The sequence below is a fragment of the Mauremys mutica genome, chromosome 4 (assembly GCF_020497125.1).
Source record: "Mauremys mutica isolate MM-2020 ecotype Southern chromosome 4, ASM2049712v1, whole genome shotgun sequence".
Lineage (NCBI taxonomy): Eukaryota > Metazoa > Chordata > Testudines > Geoemydidae > Mauremys > Mauremys mutica.
Window position 1 is genome coordinate 131,627,554 of NC_059075.1, and position 16,080 is coordinate 131,643,633.

General features: G+C 47.2%; 1 protein-coding gene across 1 annotated transcript; it reads right to left on the reverse strand.

Annotated features, from left to right (window-relative positions):
- Window positions 1–5,818: 5,818 nt before the first annotated feature.
- LOC123369061 (omega-hydroxyceramide transacylase-like) lies at window positions 5,819–12,410 on the reverse strand. Its single transcript, XM_045014428.1, has 4 exons — window positions 12,209–12,410; window positions 8,297–8,529; window positions 7,064–7,129; window positions 5,819–6,118 (listed from the first exon to the last, which is right to left on the reverse strand). The coding sequence occupies exons 1-4, from the start codon at window positions 12,408–12,410 to the stop codon at window positions 5,819–5,821; spliced, it is 801 nt and encodes a 266-aa protein (XP_044870363.1).
- Window positions 12,411–16,080: the final 3,670 nt, after the last annotated feature.

Genomic DNA, 16,080 nt, shown 5'->3' on the forward strand with positions numbered 1-16,080 from the left:
CCATTTTTTTAAGGCTTGTGTTTGTTCATTCATGTTTGTTTCACACCCATCAACTTTCAGTCAAAGTGTCAGTTGCCCAGATTACTGGGCTCAGCTGCTGAGATCACCTCCTATGTCAGACAAGCTGCCTGAGAACACAGTGTTTTCTCTCAGTTAGAGGTAAGAGCAACTTGAATGAGTGTTTCAGCTGGGGTTTATCGCCTTTTCACACCTCCAGTGGTCATTAGAGTAGGAAGCAGTGTGTCGTAGTAGGGACAGCAGGTTAGTAACATCAAAAATCCAGGGCTCTGTTCCTGATTCTGCCACCGAATGATTTTGGGACAGTCCTTTAACTGCTCTGTGCCTCAGTTTCCCTACATGTCATATTATGATGATAATAAGACTGGCCCTCGGTAGATACCTCTATGAGCCCTGTCACTATAGCATCTGAATTATACTTGTCCACCTTTGTGCTTTGATGTTCTGGGTTGGAAGATGTCATGGAAGTGTGTAGAGTTATTAGTGTCCTATTACCTTAAACATCCCACAATAGGTGTTGTCAGAGCAAGGGTGTTAATCCCAGTGTCCTGGCTAAATTCCTAAATTAGGTAAATATATTCTGCCTACAGGTATTAAACACTCCTCCTTATAGCTGAACTGGATGCAATATTCTTCCTCTCTTATGGTGTTGTGGAACATTGTTGTGCTCAGTTTAAAAACTGCTGCATTTCACTTCAGAGGTGGCTGCATATCAGTGGTGCACGTTGTGTTGGAAGCAAAATTTTTTAAAGAGCAGTTCTACTCTCACTGTGTAAGAATGGCACGTTCTCATCAGCTCTGTCCCCTCTGTACATTTCAGATTCTTACTTGCTCCCTTTAGAACCCAGCATTTGGCCCATACCATTTTTGTTACCGATGATTTTGCACAAGCCAGAAAAGAAACAGCTTGACTTTCAAATCTCAGGATGTGTGCGCATCTTTGGCCGTGAAGGGAAAAAAGCAGCCATCATTTGACTGGTATACTGAGCAAATCCACACCAAAAACCGCTAAGGCTCAATAAACATGGAACACTAAGTTGTCACTTTCCAGAGCAGAACCAAACTTGGAATCTGAAGGCTAGTGAGAGGAACAACTGCACTGAAGGTAAGAGCTGAAGGAAACACAAGTCACAGTCAGAGATTATAAACTCTTTGGCGCACGGACCATCTTTTTGTTTTAAAGTTGAGCACGTGCTTTGCTGAACCGGAGCCTAGTACCGGACTTTACAAACAGATGGTTTTGCAGCTCCCATTGATTTGGTCTCCCACAGGGTCTTTCCCATTAACTGAGCAGTGGTTCATCAACAAAGGACTTAACTTTAAGACTAAGGGTTTGCTAGGCAAAACTCCCCAGCGACTTCAGTGGGAGGTTTGCTTAAGTAAAGACCACAGGATTTGACTCAGATTAACAGACACATTTGTTTCACACTCACTCATCCCTTAAGATTTGTGGCTTCTCCTCTTCCCCTGATGGGGCTAGGTTAGTCAAGGTGCAGCAGCAGAAGGGCTATTTGTTTAAGCTTTGCAGTATATTTCATTGTGTAACTCTTACGCCTTTGCCTTCTGTATAAAACCCCATTATAATGGCTCCCTGGTGTGCAGAGATCAGCAGCTGCAGAGCATGCAGTTCAGTGCAGATTGTTTCAGAAGACACACACTGTGCTCGCTCTTGGAGACTTTACTTTTGTTCTTTCTTGCTTAGTTGTTCCCTCAAATCAATAAAAGCTCTTCCTAGCTGAAAGTACCTATTTGCACATTGTATATGGGAAACGCAACAGATGTAATCAGCTCTGATATATCAGAGGAAAGAGAAATCTTTATTATTGTTTTATAGTACAGCACCATAGCTATGCATAAAACAAACAAAAAACACAGCCTCTACCCCAGGTCCTTACAATCAGAGAGGAGTAGGGCACCTGACTTCATTCCAAAGGCCACCCCAGGAGTCCTTTGCTGGACTCTGAACCCCATCCCAGGGGTTGCACAGATAGTTGGATAAAACTCAGCGTGACACAGTGAGAAGGGAGGGCAGGCAAAGTGGGGTAGGAATGGGAGGGAGATGTGCACAGGCTATTAGGTTACCTGGTATCACAATTCATGCTGTATTAATCCCATTTCTTTACATATATATATTATTTATACATGTAAAGCCTGATTTCCAGAGTACCCATGATCTCATCTGAAGTCAATGGCAGCTGTGGGCTCTGCGCAAGGAAACGGCGTCTTCACTTGGTCCATCCCTTTTGAAGGCTTTCAATAAGAAGTCGCCCTGGTTTAGATTTTCCAGAACAGCCCTCGTCAGCAGTTACCTAGAGAAAGTAAAGAGAGATGATCACTTTCCAGTGGTGATAATATTTTGGACCACCATATGGTCAAGAAAATGGCAAACACCACTTTGATTCCTCCATGTTGCCCCTACCACCACCCTGTAAATGCCGCTATTTATCCACCTGCATGTTTCATTTCTGACCCATCTTTCCTGATTCTGCTACAAATTTAGAAAGGAAGTTTAGGAACCAGATTTCATTCTTCACCTAGGCACTAGGGGTGGCTGGGTGGTGTTAGTGGCCTGTGAGATACAGGAGGTCAGGCCCTTCTGGCCTTGAACTCTGTGACTTCACATGTACTTCAGAGTGGGCCCAGTGGCCAACTGGACAGCACAACAGACTGCCCTGGTCCTCATTCCAGGCCTGATCCAGAGCCCATTAAGTCAATGGAAAGACTCCCATTGACTTCAGTGGGCTTTGATCAGGCCCTTGCAGAGCATAGCTATGCAGCTGCTGTCAGAATGGCCTTCTTGGAAGTTGGATTATTGGTTGTCTTCCTGTACTGAGCAAACATTTCTCCCCTGGCATAGATCCCTGGAGCTCTAATAAACGAAGGCCATCTCTCCAGTTACAACTGTACAGCGGCACATTGTACCGATATAGCTGTGCTGCTGTAAAAGCGCTTGTGTGGCTGCATTGTGCTGATGGGAGAGAGCTCTCCTGTCGACATGGAAAACCAGCTCAAGAGCGGCGGTAGCTATGTCAGCGGGAGAGCGGCTCCTGCTGACATAGCGCTTATGCCAGCAAAACATATGTTGCTCATGGGGTGTTGTGGGTTTTTTTCCCCACCCCTGAGTGACAAAAGTTTTGCCAACATAAGTACTAGTGTAGACACGGCCTACATTGAATTGTTTTTCTTTCTAATTTGGATTATTTGGGGAGGGAGGTTTACAAAGTGACAATAAAAGGCTAGAAGAAGTTTATAGGAAGACTTAGAATTATTTAACATCTCTATTGTAGGGCGTTCTAATTCAAAGACCCCTTGTCCGAATCTATTCAAATTTTGCAAAACAAAAGTTGTACTTTGGCACTGGATCTAACCAATCAATAAGGTAGCTGATAGGACTTTTCTTGTGGAATATATTTGGGAAGGGCAAAATAGGACGTAAAAGAGAAACCCAGTTTCATTTTTAACCCCGGATTAGCAACTCCCACTGATTGATTTAGCTTATTATAACTTATTCTTACACACCCATTCGGAGATAGATGCAAGCTAAGTGACTTATTCAAGGTGTCACAGCGAATCAGTGGCTGACCTGGGTGCAGAACCCAGGTGTCCTGGCTACTTGTCAACTAAGGGACACTGGAGTCAGATTCTCAGCTGGGGTAAATCAGAATAACTCTAACTGGAGTCGTTGGCACTATGCCGATTTACACCAGCTGAGAAGCGGTTCCACTCTCTCCTCCCATAGGCTGTGTCTTCCTTAGGGGAAAAAAGTGTGTTCTTCTGTCAAATTAGCTGAACATCCCTGAGGAAGACAAGGCAGTGCGTAGTTTTCACACAAGTGAACTGGTCGAGTTAAAGACTATGGGGGGGAGCCTTGTCTTCACTCTGCTGCTAACTCGAATGAAGAGCACCCCCTTCTTTTCTGATGAAGACAGGGACTTTGTGGCTAATGCTGTTGTGAAAAGAGCTAAAATCCTCATACAGGTCATTCTCACCTGTCAGTGAGAGGAAGTGATGGGTCCATGTGAAGTTTGCATGGCACAAGATGCTGTGATGTGATCTCAGCAGCTGAGTCCAAGGATCCAGGCATCTCCTGGCTCTTCAGGGCAGGCAGAGTTACTGCTAAAAGCCAATGGAGGTGACACAAACAAATGCAATCCTTAAATATCAAGTGGTCAATAAAGGCAAATTCAATTAAGATGAAACTCAAATATCTGCTCCCCCTTATTATTATGGGGTCAGTGCCAGGGGCAGAGGGATAAAGCTGCAGACCAGCCACTGACCATAGAATCATCCTCAACTCCCTCCCCCACCCCATCCAGTGTCCAAATTGGAGTGCATGCTCCTCTCGGAAAGACCCCTCTGGGGCTGCTGCTGGCCATGGCTCCCAATGCACATCTATGATGCTACATAAGTAATGAATAATCACCATATAAGATTGTAGGGGAGGGATAGCTCAGTGGTTTGAGCACTGACCTGCTAAACCCAGGGTTGTGAGCTCAATCCTTGAGGGGGCCGTTTAAGGATCTGGGGCAAAAATCTGTCCAGGGATTGGTCCTGCTTTGAGCAGGGGGTTGGACTAGATACCTCCTGAGGTCCCTTCCAACCCTGATATTCTATGATAACCGCCTCTCAGCCGTGAGAGAGATATTGACCTGAGTCAGCCCATGGGGCAACAGGGAAGAGCAGTATATTTGATGATGTTTCACACAGAACCAGCTCAGCAAGGTGCACCAATAACAGTCACTTTAGTGAATATGGCCTTAACTCCCTCCCGTAGGCACTGACTTTTATTTTTCCTTGCAGGTGCCCCACAACTCTCTCTGCCCCAAGGCCCCACCCTCACCCTGCCTCTTCTCACCACTCCCCTCCCTGAGGCCCTTGCTGCTCTCTGTCCTCCCCCGAGCCCCTTCCCAAGCCACCAATCACCTTTGGTTGGTGGGTGCTAAGCTCCCACTATTTTTTTTCCAGCCCTGAGCACCCACAGAGTTGACACCTATGCGCCCTCCCCTTCCTGATGGTCTCCTCACCACGTTCCTGATGGGTTTGCAAAGGAGGTACTCCATGTCCTTTCACTTCCTGCAGCATGCCATAGAGATCTCAGTGTAATGTTACTCAGCTAGTGAAAACCAAGGGGAGAGACGAAATACAGATCCTCTACCTTTGTCACAGTGCACAGGCGTCTGCTGCGGTATTTTCTTGTCCGTTCCATTTACTGTCCAGTTCTCCCCTATTGATAATTGCAAGAGTTACACGTTCACAAATAATCACATGAACTTGGGTGATGTGTAATGACCTGGGATTGTGCAAAAAATCCCAGTGATGCTTTGTGAGACAGAGCAAGCTAGGAATTCCTAATTCACATAGGCCTACTAATCTTTGTAACACTTACTGTGCCTCTGTAAGAAGAAAATGGCATCATGATATCCTTGTAAATAAAACTCATGTAGCACCTGCAGAGGAAACCACTCAGTGTTATAAAGGATAGTCATTCCAAGTGCAAAAAAAGTACCCCTTGGGCAGTAATCACAGTGTTGCCAACTCTTGCCATTTCATCGTGCATCTTGCAATATTTGATGGGTTTTTTTAAAGCACCAGCTACTGGAGTCATTTGATTTTTTTAAAAAACTTTATTCTTTTATTTATTTATTTATTCATTCATTTTTGGTGAGCATCTCTGCTTTCATTAAAAAACATTGCTGTGGAGAAAAGCCTGAAAATTCGAATTCTAAAGGCTGAAACATCAGAAGGCAAATAGAACCTATCCAGAATTTTTTCCTAAGGCAGTTTTTTTCTAAGGCAATTTTTAAGCAATCTCATGATTCATGATCCTCACATGCTTGGGGTTGGCAATACTGAAATGATCTGGCACTGTGCAGTCCCTGAGGCTACTCACCGAAATACTGGGTGGGAAAATACTATAACTAAACCGGCACAAGTTCTCAACTGAGAGCTGGAAGGTGCTTCGGAAGAAGCTAATGCAGTTGAAATAGGCAGGGCAGTCCCTCGGGCAGATGTCAACCTCTCCTGTGTAAGGGGATACCGTGATCATGGTTTCCGAGTCCGAGCCAGGCTGCACATTAGTCATACCTCCATCAATGTAGCGCTGGGAAGACATGCAGTTTGAATCAGATAATGGGTCATCTTTGGTGTGGATCACAGCATGCTTATCCCATGTGCACGCCTTAACAAGAGAGCCAAATCCCATTAGAAAGTCCAGATCACAGCTTAGGCACGTAAAATGGGAACTTTTGGGCCTGGTTCTCATTTACATTAAGGCCGCATAATGCTGGAGTGCAAATCACATTGATGCCCATTTTAAGGCCTTTTTACATTGTCTTAGTGCAAATGAGAATCAAGCCCTTGTGTAGCTAATGCCATTAAATGAAGGGGGGTCTCGTGGCTAAGGCAGCGGATTGGGAGTAAAGAGATCTAGGGAGTAAATCAGCACAGGTCCATTGCGTTTACTGGAGCTATTCCAATTCACAGCAGGTGAGAACATGGTCCCTAGATTCTAGGTGCCATTGTGTAGCTCTAGGTCCAGGACAGGCCCTTATATGCATACTGCAAATGAATATAAACTTGTGCCAACCGGGGCCCATGGTGGTGCTATTGGCTCAAGCAAACACTTGCAACCTGGACGGATCCATATGCCCAGAGCTTGATTCAACTTGCTGGTTTCGTTTGCGCTTTCGCCTCCTCCACAGCTGCTAGCCAACTGGAAACTTACATCAAAATTCAAGGAGTGTGAAGTCCCATGGACTTATAGAATCTCAGAGTTGGAAGGGACCTCAAGAGGTCATCTAGTCCAACCCCCTGCTCAAAGCAGGACCAATCCCCAGACAGATTTTTGCCCCAGATCCTTAAATGGCCCCCCCAAGGATTGAACTCACAACCCTTTTGAAATTGACAAATATGCTTCTTGGACTAATAACCCACTAGGACCCCAGGCAGTAAGAGCTGCACACCACAGCTGCATGCCTGAGATCCCATGTCATCCCACTGTCTGGTGGGATCAGAACATTTTCCGCCTGGAGCAAAGAGCACTCACCACGCCTTGGAAGGAGGGAGGGTTGAATCCACAATAGACAGGAATGAAGCAGCTACAGATCACTGCCTGTGGGGAGAGGAGCAGAGGGTTACAGGTGAGTAGAAATAAATATTTTAGAGGTGCATCATCAACCAGGAAATAATGTTTCTCTCTGAAAATGCTGCCCCATTGTTACACGTAACACCTCAGACTGACATGATGGGATGAGCGTAGAGGGGAAAAAACCTGGTTGTCTTTATTTCAGTATGTTGATGCTGTGCCATTGCCAGCAGTTTGTGTACAGGCTCTTCGGCTGCTCTGCTGTTGGTTAGTTGCACTTCCCATATGAGGTAGGGCAACGGACCAGGTGAGGTGGGGGCTATTCTCATCTCTGCCACAGACTTGTTATGGGACCTTGTGCAAGTCATTTCCCCTCCCTGTACTTCACTTTTTCCATCTGTAAACTGGTCATACAGTCAGTGCTGCCCACTCGTCTAAGGCCAACACATTGTCACAACTGATTCACATGAGGACTGAATTCCAAGAGCCTGTTAAAGGTTTGATTCCCATTGTGCTGCCCGATGGGAGAATTCCAGAGAAACAGATGGTGAATCCAGCCGGACAGCTCTGTAAAGTGCTAGGTCAGAGCAGAACTGGCATTTTCACTCATGGGCACAGATCATGCAACAGGCAGAGTCAGCCACTATGGGTTAATTTGTATATGGCTGCTGCCTCCATATCCAAATGGCCTCTGGATAAATAAGCCAACAAGAATTAGAGATGATGGAATATTTTGCTTATGATTTGATGCTCAGCTAGGGGTGGAGTCTCTGTGGAATTGGACCGGGCTGGAATTCTCCTATCCCAGCCTGCACTGCATGTTGCAGAGGGGGAGGTTTAGGTTGGATATTATGAAAAACTTTTTCACTAGGAGTGTGGTGAAGCACTGGAATGGGTTACCTAGGGAGGTGGTGGAATCTCCTTCCTTAGAGGTTTCTAAGGTCAGGCTTGACAAAGCCCTGGCTTGGGTGATTTAGTTGGGGATTGGTCCTGCTTTGGGCAGGGGGTTGGACTAGATGACCTCCTGAGGTCCCTTACAACCCTGATATTCTATGATTCTATGCACCTGCAGTTTGAGTTAAGCTCAACAGGATTCCTCTCTCCCTAATAAACTCAGTTGTTATTTTCCTAGCTCATCGTCAGTTTAATTACTTCTCTCTCTTCTAAATACATAGGAAACAAAGCCACCATTACCTGTATGATCTCCTCCTTCGATCTGTACTCTGAAATGATGACGTTCTGTAAGTCCAACAAGCGCGTGAGGGAAATGCAAAGCTTCCCCGAAGCCAGCTGGTGTGAGTTCTCCGACAGTATTTGACTCAGCCGCTTCTCTATGATCCGAAGCATACGGTAACCTGGACAAAGGGTGAGACTACTCGCTTTCTTGGCTTCTTCCATAGCTTCATGAAAAAATTCTTCTATCAGACCTGGGAGGGAGTAACCGATCTTGATCACCAGCGCATATAGACAGAAAGGAACAAATTCTCTCACGTCCCAGTTGCAGATGCTATACAGTGATGAGTGTGGTATGAGAACCTATAGAATAGAATGTTGTAAAATCTGGAGACAAGAATGTTGTTGTTACTTGTCTTGTGGTAATAGCTAGAATTCCCAGTCCACTCCCTTGGAGCAGACTGTCTTCAGGGCAAGAAGCTCACACAGTTTCACCTTCCTGGGTCTGACCTTGGAGCATTCAGCATATGCCCCTCCGTGCGCTTCCCACAGCGAGTCCGCCCCGGCGGGGTCCTGGGGAAGCCACAGGGTCTTGCACACACCCCCCACTTCGCAGTCAGACGTGACGCTTAGCCAGCCAGTAAAACAGAGGTTTATTAGATGACAGGGACACAGTCTAAAACAGAGCTTGTAGGTACAGAGAACAGGACCCCTCAGCCAGGTCCATTCTGGGGCCCAGCGAGCCAAACAACCCCGTCTGCCCACACTTCCCGTCCCCAGTCAGCTCCCAAACTGAAAACCCCCTCCAGCCCCTCCTTCTCTGCTGAGTTCCTTTCCTGGGCCAGGAGGTCACCTGACCTCTTTGTTCTCCCACACCTTTAGCATCCCCTTGCAGGGGGGAAGGGCCTGGGCCATTAGTTGCCAGGAGACAGAATGTCAGCCAGAAACTGAGGCACCCACACAGTATTCAGAGGAAACACCAAGAACAGTCCCACTTCGTCACACGGCCAGACTGGGTCAGACCAAAGGTCCATCCAGCCCAGTATCCTGTCTTCTGACAGTGGCCAATGCCATGTGCCCCAGAGGGAATGAACAGAAGAGGGAATCATCAAGTGATCTATCCCCTGTCGCCCATTCCCAGCTTCTGGCAAACATGAGATTGGGCAACCACATCTGATCCAAAGCATCCTGGAGTGAATGGAAAGACTTCAGAGGGCTTTAGCTCAACCGTAAATTGGCAGCGATCTCAATGTTGTAGATTTCACCTCAGGAGCAGAATCTAAATAGTGCATCATAGACGACGACTTTTGTAACTGAAGACGCTTGCACATGTTGCTACTAGGCTGTATCTAATACGCCCCAGTGTGCTTCAGCCACACACAACATCACGAGACAGGTCCCTGGATTTGGTCCAACCTTACATCTCACCACCCAAACCTCCTTTCAAAACCATGTTGGCTTGCGGAAGGACAAACCCCCCTCACACTCCTCTCTAAAAGAAAGGAATTGATGAGTTAAGAGAAACATCTTCACCCTACTGTATCCTAACACCCAACAACGTGCAGAGCACGCAGACTCAGCGCCTCCTCCAAACACAGAGATGCTCCGTCCCCTCGTCCATCCACCTTGTGCTGCAATGCCAGGACCTTAACTCTGACTCCTCAACAACATTAGCAAGCTGGCGTAGGTACACTGGGGAAGTGTGTTTGTGGCCCCTTGGCAGGGAGACCTGGTCTGATGAGCTCCAGGATGCTTGTCAAACCAGTTCTGTGGGGAGGAAAAGGAAGTAAGATCCCTGGGCCAAAGGGGGTATGCATGAGGGATGCAGCAATATGCCAGTTATGGCCCACCCAATCCTCATTTATCCCTCTACCATCTTCTTACACATTGTCCCTTGATCCAGACCCCTTCCAGTCTTCTAGACTGGATCTAGACTGTTCTCAGTGGTAGAAGATGACAGAACAAGGAGTAATGGTCTCAAGTTGCAGAGGGGGAGGTTTAGGCTGGATATTAGGAAAAACTTTTTCACTAGTAGGGTGGTGAAGAACTGGAATGGGTTACCTAGGGAGGTAGTGGAATCTCCTTCCTTAGAGGTTTTTAAGGTCAGGCTTGACAAAGCCCTGGCTGGGATGATTTAGTTGGGTTTGGTCCTGCTTTGAGCAGGGGGTTGGACTAGATGACCTCCTGAGGTCCCTTCCAACCCTGAGATTCTATGATTCTATGATTCTATTCAGGGCTTCTGTCCCCCATTGCCTCTGTCAGAGCTCAGGGCAACTGCCCTTGCATTCCCCTCTGTGGTCCACCAACGGCACCCACTCTGTGCTCCCAGCAACTCAGCCATCACCTCTCGTGGGTAGAGATCTGTCTCTCTCTCCCTCTTGACCGGGGTTTTTCCATGCTGCACAGTTCCCTGCCCTGTGATATCCCCAGCAAGCCAGTCTGCCAAAACAGCCCAGCGTCTGTGCTTTGATGTCTCTTTGAAGGCTAGGAACATCTGTAACTGGCAGCGGTGACAAGTGACCACACAGCCCTTTGTAAGCAAGCACATTCATTCTTAACATGAAAGCATTCCTGAGGAAACCTATTAAAACAATAAAAGAACCTACGCTCGTGCTAACAAATTTACCAGAGATCACCCCTCACTCTGTGAGTGCTCTGGTAGGAGTCAGTCCTTCAAACCACATCAGGGGTTTTTCCTGTGGTTACAAATTCATAGCCTTAGCTCGAACTAGCACCCCCATGAATAGCTCAGTCTTTTCTTTATACAGCTGGGCCCTTTGATACTGAGACTCCAGGAGCAGGTGATTATCAGAAAATGGTCCCCTCCTCAAAGTGTAGGCTGCATTTTTGCATATGCGGAAGTGGGGAATTTGCATTCACCTCCACCTAGAGATTCCCCAGGGAAACCACTTGACCCCCTTTGCCCCCAAAGTCCACTCTTGCCTGGCACATTGTTTGGTATCATACTTTGAAGTTCATAACACTTCCCAATGTTCACATCCCATCTCCGCTCCGGAGGTAAAACAGGCAAAACAGATGGAGAAGCGCCTAGTCTGGGACTCCCGTTGGGACTTAGATGTGAGTTTGGCACCAAGCTGCTCAGTCATGTCAGGACTGAGCAGGCCATGTGCACTCCCAGCTGCAGAAACTTAGGGGTCAGAGGTCTTTGGGTGGCAGCTGAGCAGCGATTTTGTGAATGCCCATGATGCCTAAATTTTGGACTGAGGCACATGCATCTCTCTTGTGAGTAGCCCCAAGTCACTTGCCCAAGGGCGTACAGGAATCTGTGACAGAACAGGGAATTAAACCCAAGTTTCCTCAGTCCTAAAATAATGTCCTAATCATTGGACTAGCCTTCCTCTCATATATACAAGTCGCTACCCTCAGGCATGCCAGGGGGACCCGATAACAATCTTCAAATATGCTAAGGGCTGTTATAAAGAGGACAAGGATCGATTGTTCTCCATGTCCTGAAGGTAGGATAAGAAGTAATGGGCTTCACCTGCAGCATCGGAGATTTAGGTTAGATGTGAGGGAAAACTTTCTAACCATAAAGGAAGTTACGCTCTGGAATGGGCTTCCAAGGGAGGTTGTGGAAGCCCTGTCATTGGTGGTTTTTAAGAACAGGTTGGACAAACCCCTGTCAGGGCTGGTCTAGGTTTCCTTGGTCCTGTCTCAACGCAGGGGGATGGACTAGATCAGTGTTTCTCAATCTTTTTGATACCAGGGACTGTCTTCCTGCTTTCCTAAATGGTGACAGGGAGATCTCACCGGTCCATGGACCGGTCATGGGGAAACACTGGAGTAGCTGACCTCTTGAGGTCCTTTCCAGCCTTCTATTTCTCTGATTCTCTGCCCATTGAAATACCCCTAGAAGAAGCCGTGTTTAAAAATACACACATATGGAATGAAGTAAATCGACACCTTCCTTACCTATGTCAACATCACATGCCACTGCTGCAGCTACAACTGACCCACACGATGCTCCGTAGACCTTGGATGTTGATCTCATTATTTCAGGTGCCAAATCCCATAAAGCCTGCACCACTCCTACTTGGTAGTTTACAAGAAACCCACTACCTGAAAAAGAAAGAGAGATTGGGCCTCCGTGGCCCTTTGGATCTTCTTCAGCCATTGCCAACCATGCTGGGAGCTCAAACCTGCAGTTTGCAAAAGAGTTTGTGGGGTGCCGAGCAGCACTCAGCAGATTGTGCTTCTAGTCAGTGACAGAATGGCTGTCTTTTGCTGATGAGCAGTCAACACTGAGGTGTAGGCGGGGTTGGGTGGGGTCAGAAGACGCTTGGTCTTTTTATCAAATGCCATTCATCAACTCATAGCAGTGGGATTGCTCCATACCACTTCGCACTCAGTAATTATGAAGGTTGCTTTCTTCATTGGTAATCAGAGTACAAGCGCAACACAAAACCTTATGAAAAAGAAACATTCACATTTTTTGTGCAAACATTAATGACCCCAGTGACAAACTTCAAATGCATTTGTACCGAACTGGCACAGTTTTATCATATAGTAACAGTTTCCTAATCCACTACATGGGCATCATATACATTAGTGGAAACTTTATACAGATGACTAGGGAGGAGTATAAAAATATTGCTCCAGCATGCAGGGGTGTAATCAGGAAGGCCAAAGCACAACTGGAGTTGCAGCTAGCCAGGCATGCAAAGGGTAACAAGAAGGGTTTCTACAGGTATGTTAGCAACAAGAAGAAGGTCAGGGAAAGTGTGGGACCCTTAATGAATGGGGGAGGCAACCTAGTGACAGATGATGTGGAAAAAGTTGAAGTACTCAATGCTTTTTTTGCCTCGGCCTTCACAGACAAGGTCAGCTCCCACACTGCTGCACTGGGCAGCACAGTATGGAGAGGAGGTGAGCAGCCCTCAGTGGTGAAAGAACAGGTTAAGGACTATTTAGAAAAGCTGGACATGCACAAGTCCATGGGTCAAGATCTAATGCATCCAAGGGTGCTAAGGAAGTTGGTGGATGAAATTGCAGAGCCATTGGCCATTATCTTTAAAAACTTGTGGCGATCAGGGGGAATCCTGGAAAATTGGAAATAGGCAAATATAGTGACTATCTTTTAAAAAGGGATGAAGGAGAATCTGGGGAACTACAGCCGGTCATCCTCACCTCAGTCCCTGGAAAAATCATGGAGCAGGTCCTCAAGGAAACCATTTTGAAGCACTTGGAAGAGAGAAAGGTGATCAGGAACAGTCAACATGGATTCACCAAGGGAAAGTCATGCTTGACCAACTTGATTGCCTTCTGTGATGAGATAACTGGCTCTGTGGATATGGGGAAAGTGGTTGACTTTAGCAAATCTTTTGATATGGTCTCCCACAGTATTCTTGCCAGTAAGTTAAAGAAGTATGGATTGGATGAATGGATTATAAGGTGGACAGAAAGCTGGCTAGATTGTCAGGCTCAACAGGTAGTGATCAATGGCTTGATGTCTAGTTGGCAGCCAGTATCAAGCGGAGTGCCCCAGGGGTCAGTCCTGGGGCTGGTTTTCTTCAACATCTTTATTAATGATGGATGATGGGATGGATTGTACCCTCAGCAAGTTCATGGGTGACAATAAGCTGGCGGGAGAGGTAGATACGCTGGAGGATAGGGATAAGGTCTAGAGTGACCTAGACAAATTGGAGGATTGGGCCACAAGAAATATGATGAGGTTCAACAAGGACAAGTGCAGAGTCCTGCACTTAGGATGGAAGAATCCCATGCACTGCTACAGGCTGGGGACCGACTGGCTAAGCAGCAGTTCTGCAGAAAAGGACCTGGGGATTACAGTGGATGAGAAAGTGGATATGAGTCAGCAGTGTGCCCTTCTTGCCAAGGGGGCTAACGGCATATTGGACTGCATTAGTAGGAACATTGCCAGCAGATCGAGGGAAGTGATTATTCCCCTCTATTCGGCAGTGGTGAGGCCACATCTGGAGTACTGCATCCAGTTTGGGCCCCCCCCCCACTACAGAAAGGATGTGGACAAATTGGAGAGTGTCCAGCGGAGGGCAACGAAAATGATTAGGGGGCTGGAGCACATGGTTTACAAGGAGAGGCTGAGGGAATGGCTTGTTTTATCTGCATAAAAGAAGAGAGAGGGGGGATTTGATAGCAGCCTTCAATTCCCTGAAGAGGGGTTCCAAAGAAGATGGATGTAGGCTGGTCTCAGTGCTGGCAGATGACAGAACAAGGAGCAACGGTCTCAAGTTGCAGTGGGGGAGGTCTAGGTTGGATATTAGGAAACACTATTTCACTAGGAGGGTGGTGAAGCACTGGAATGAGTTCCCCAGCGAGGTGGTGGAATCTTCATCCTTAAAGGTTTTTAAGGCCCCACTTGACAAAGTCCTGGCTGGGATGATTGAGTTGGGGTTGGTCCTGCTTTGATCAGCATCTAGTGGGAGTTAGGCACCTAGGAAGGTTTGAAAATCCAACTAGAAGGTCAGTGGCAGAGCTGGGAATAGGGCCCAGGCTGGCAGCCATTCATAGAGCAGCCCTGGAGTCTGGCAAAGCAGCGATTCAGGTCCTTAAACCACGGTTTCCCCAGCTTTCACTGGTGTAACCTCCTCTTTGGTGGATTGGTCCCTCCACGTACACCCCTCGTGTCTCATTGCTCCAGGGCCTGGCATAGTTGCTACCATATCTATTCTTTCTCTCGCTCTCTCGCTCATGTTTTCTGCCTCTGTTTCCTTTCCTTTCCCTTCTCCTCTGTGTTCCTTTACTTGCCAGTAGACCACATGCCGCCCAGCGTGCAGAGAGAAGCGTCTGCCCATGAGTGGCTCTCAGTGGTTAAGCCATGTGCATTCCTGGGACTGACCAGGGTGCCACAATAGCAGAGAACAGAAACTTGGGCTGCTGAACCCTGGATAGGAGCATTAGGGTCTGCTGCAGGAGCAGGAAAGGCAGATGCATGGGGATTGGGTACATCCTGTGTGGAGCAGCATTCTCCACTCACTGCTCCTCTCCTGCACCTGGCTCTCCCTGAACTAGTCTGTCACCTACCCCACCCCTGGTTGGGAAATACTGGTCTATGTTGCTGAAGGCCCAGTGTGCCTATTGAGAAGGATGTAGCTAGTTCAACAGGACTGAACAAAGAGGACTCATGAAGGCAACGCCCTCTTTAACACAGGCTCGGAAGATTTCCTTTCCAGGCCAACTCAATAGCTAAGTGACTCTCATGTTCTTGTGGGACACAATTTCTCTGGCTTCATGCCTGAGTCGAGTCTATCACTTCTCAGGTCTCATTCCACTCAGATGGACAGTTTTAACAGAACCTATGTGCCTCAGTTTCCTTATCTGGGTAAAGGGGGGATAATGACAAGGAGCTTCTTTGTAAAGGGCTTTGAGATCTAGGGATGAAAAGAGCTAGGCATTATTGATGTGGATGAAAGCCCCATCCTTTGGGATAGTGAAGCCAGACAGCATGTAGCCATAGAAAAGCTAGCTGTGAGAAGCAGCCCTACACTCTGAGCACCACTGAAACCTCCTCACCTGGACGATTTCCTCCTGCTGCAAATATACCAGCAGACAGAGGATGCCATAACCACAGGCTAAATCTCCCCATTCTGTGTGATTTCATTGTTTATATTAAGTACTTCATGAAGCTGGACTCCCCTGCTCGTTATCTGATGGCTGCAGGGACACATAAAAGGTCAGAGAGGCCTGTCGGGTCACTACCCCCAATCCCCCACCCCCCACGGGCAGGTCAGTACCACACTGAGCCCATCATGCTCCTGAGCAGGTCAGAGCACAGTCCCTGTATAAAGCAGGTTAAGGACCATCCT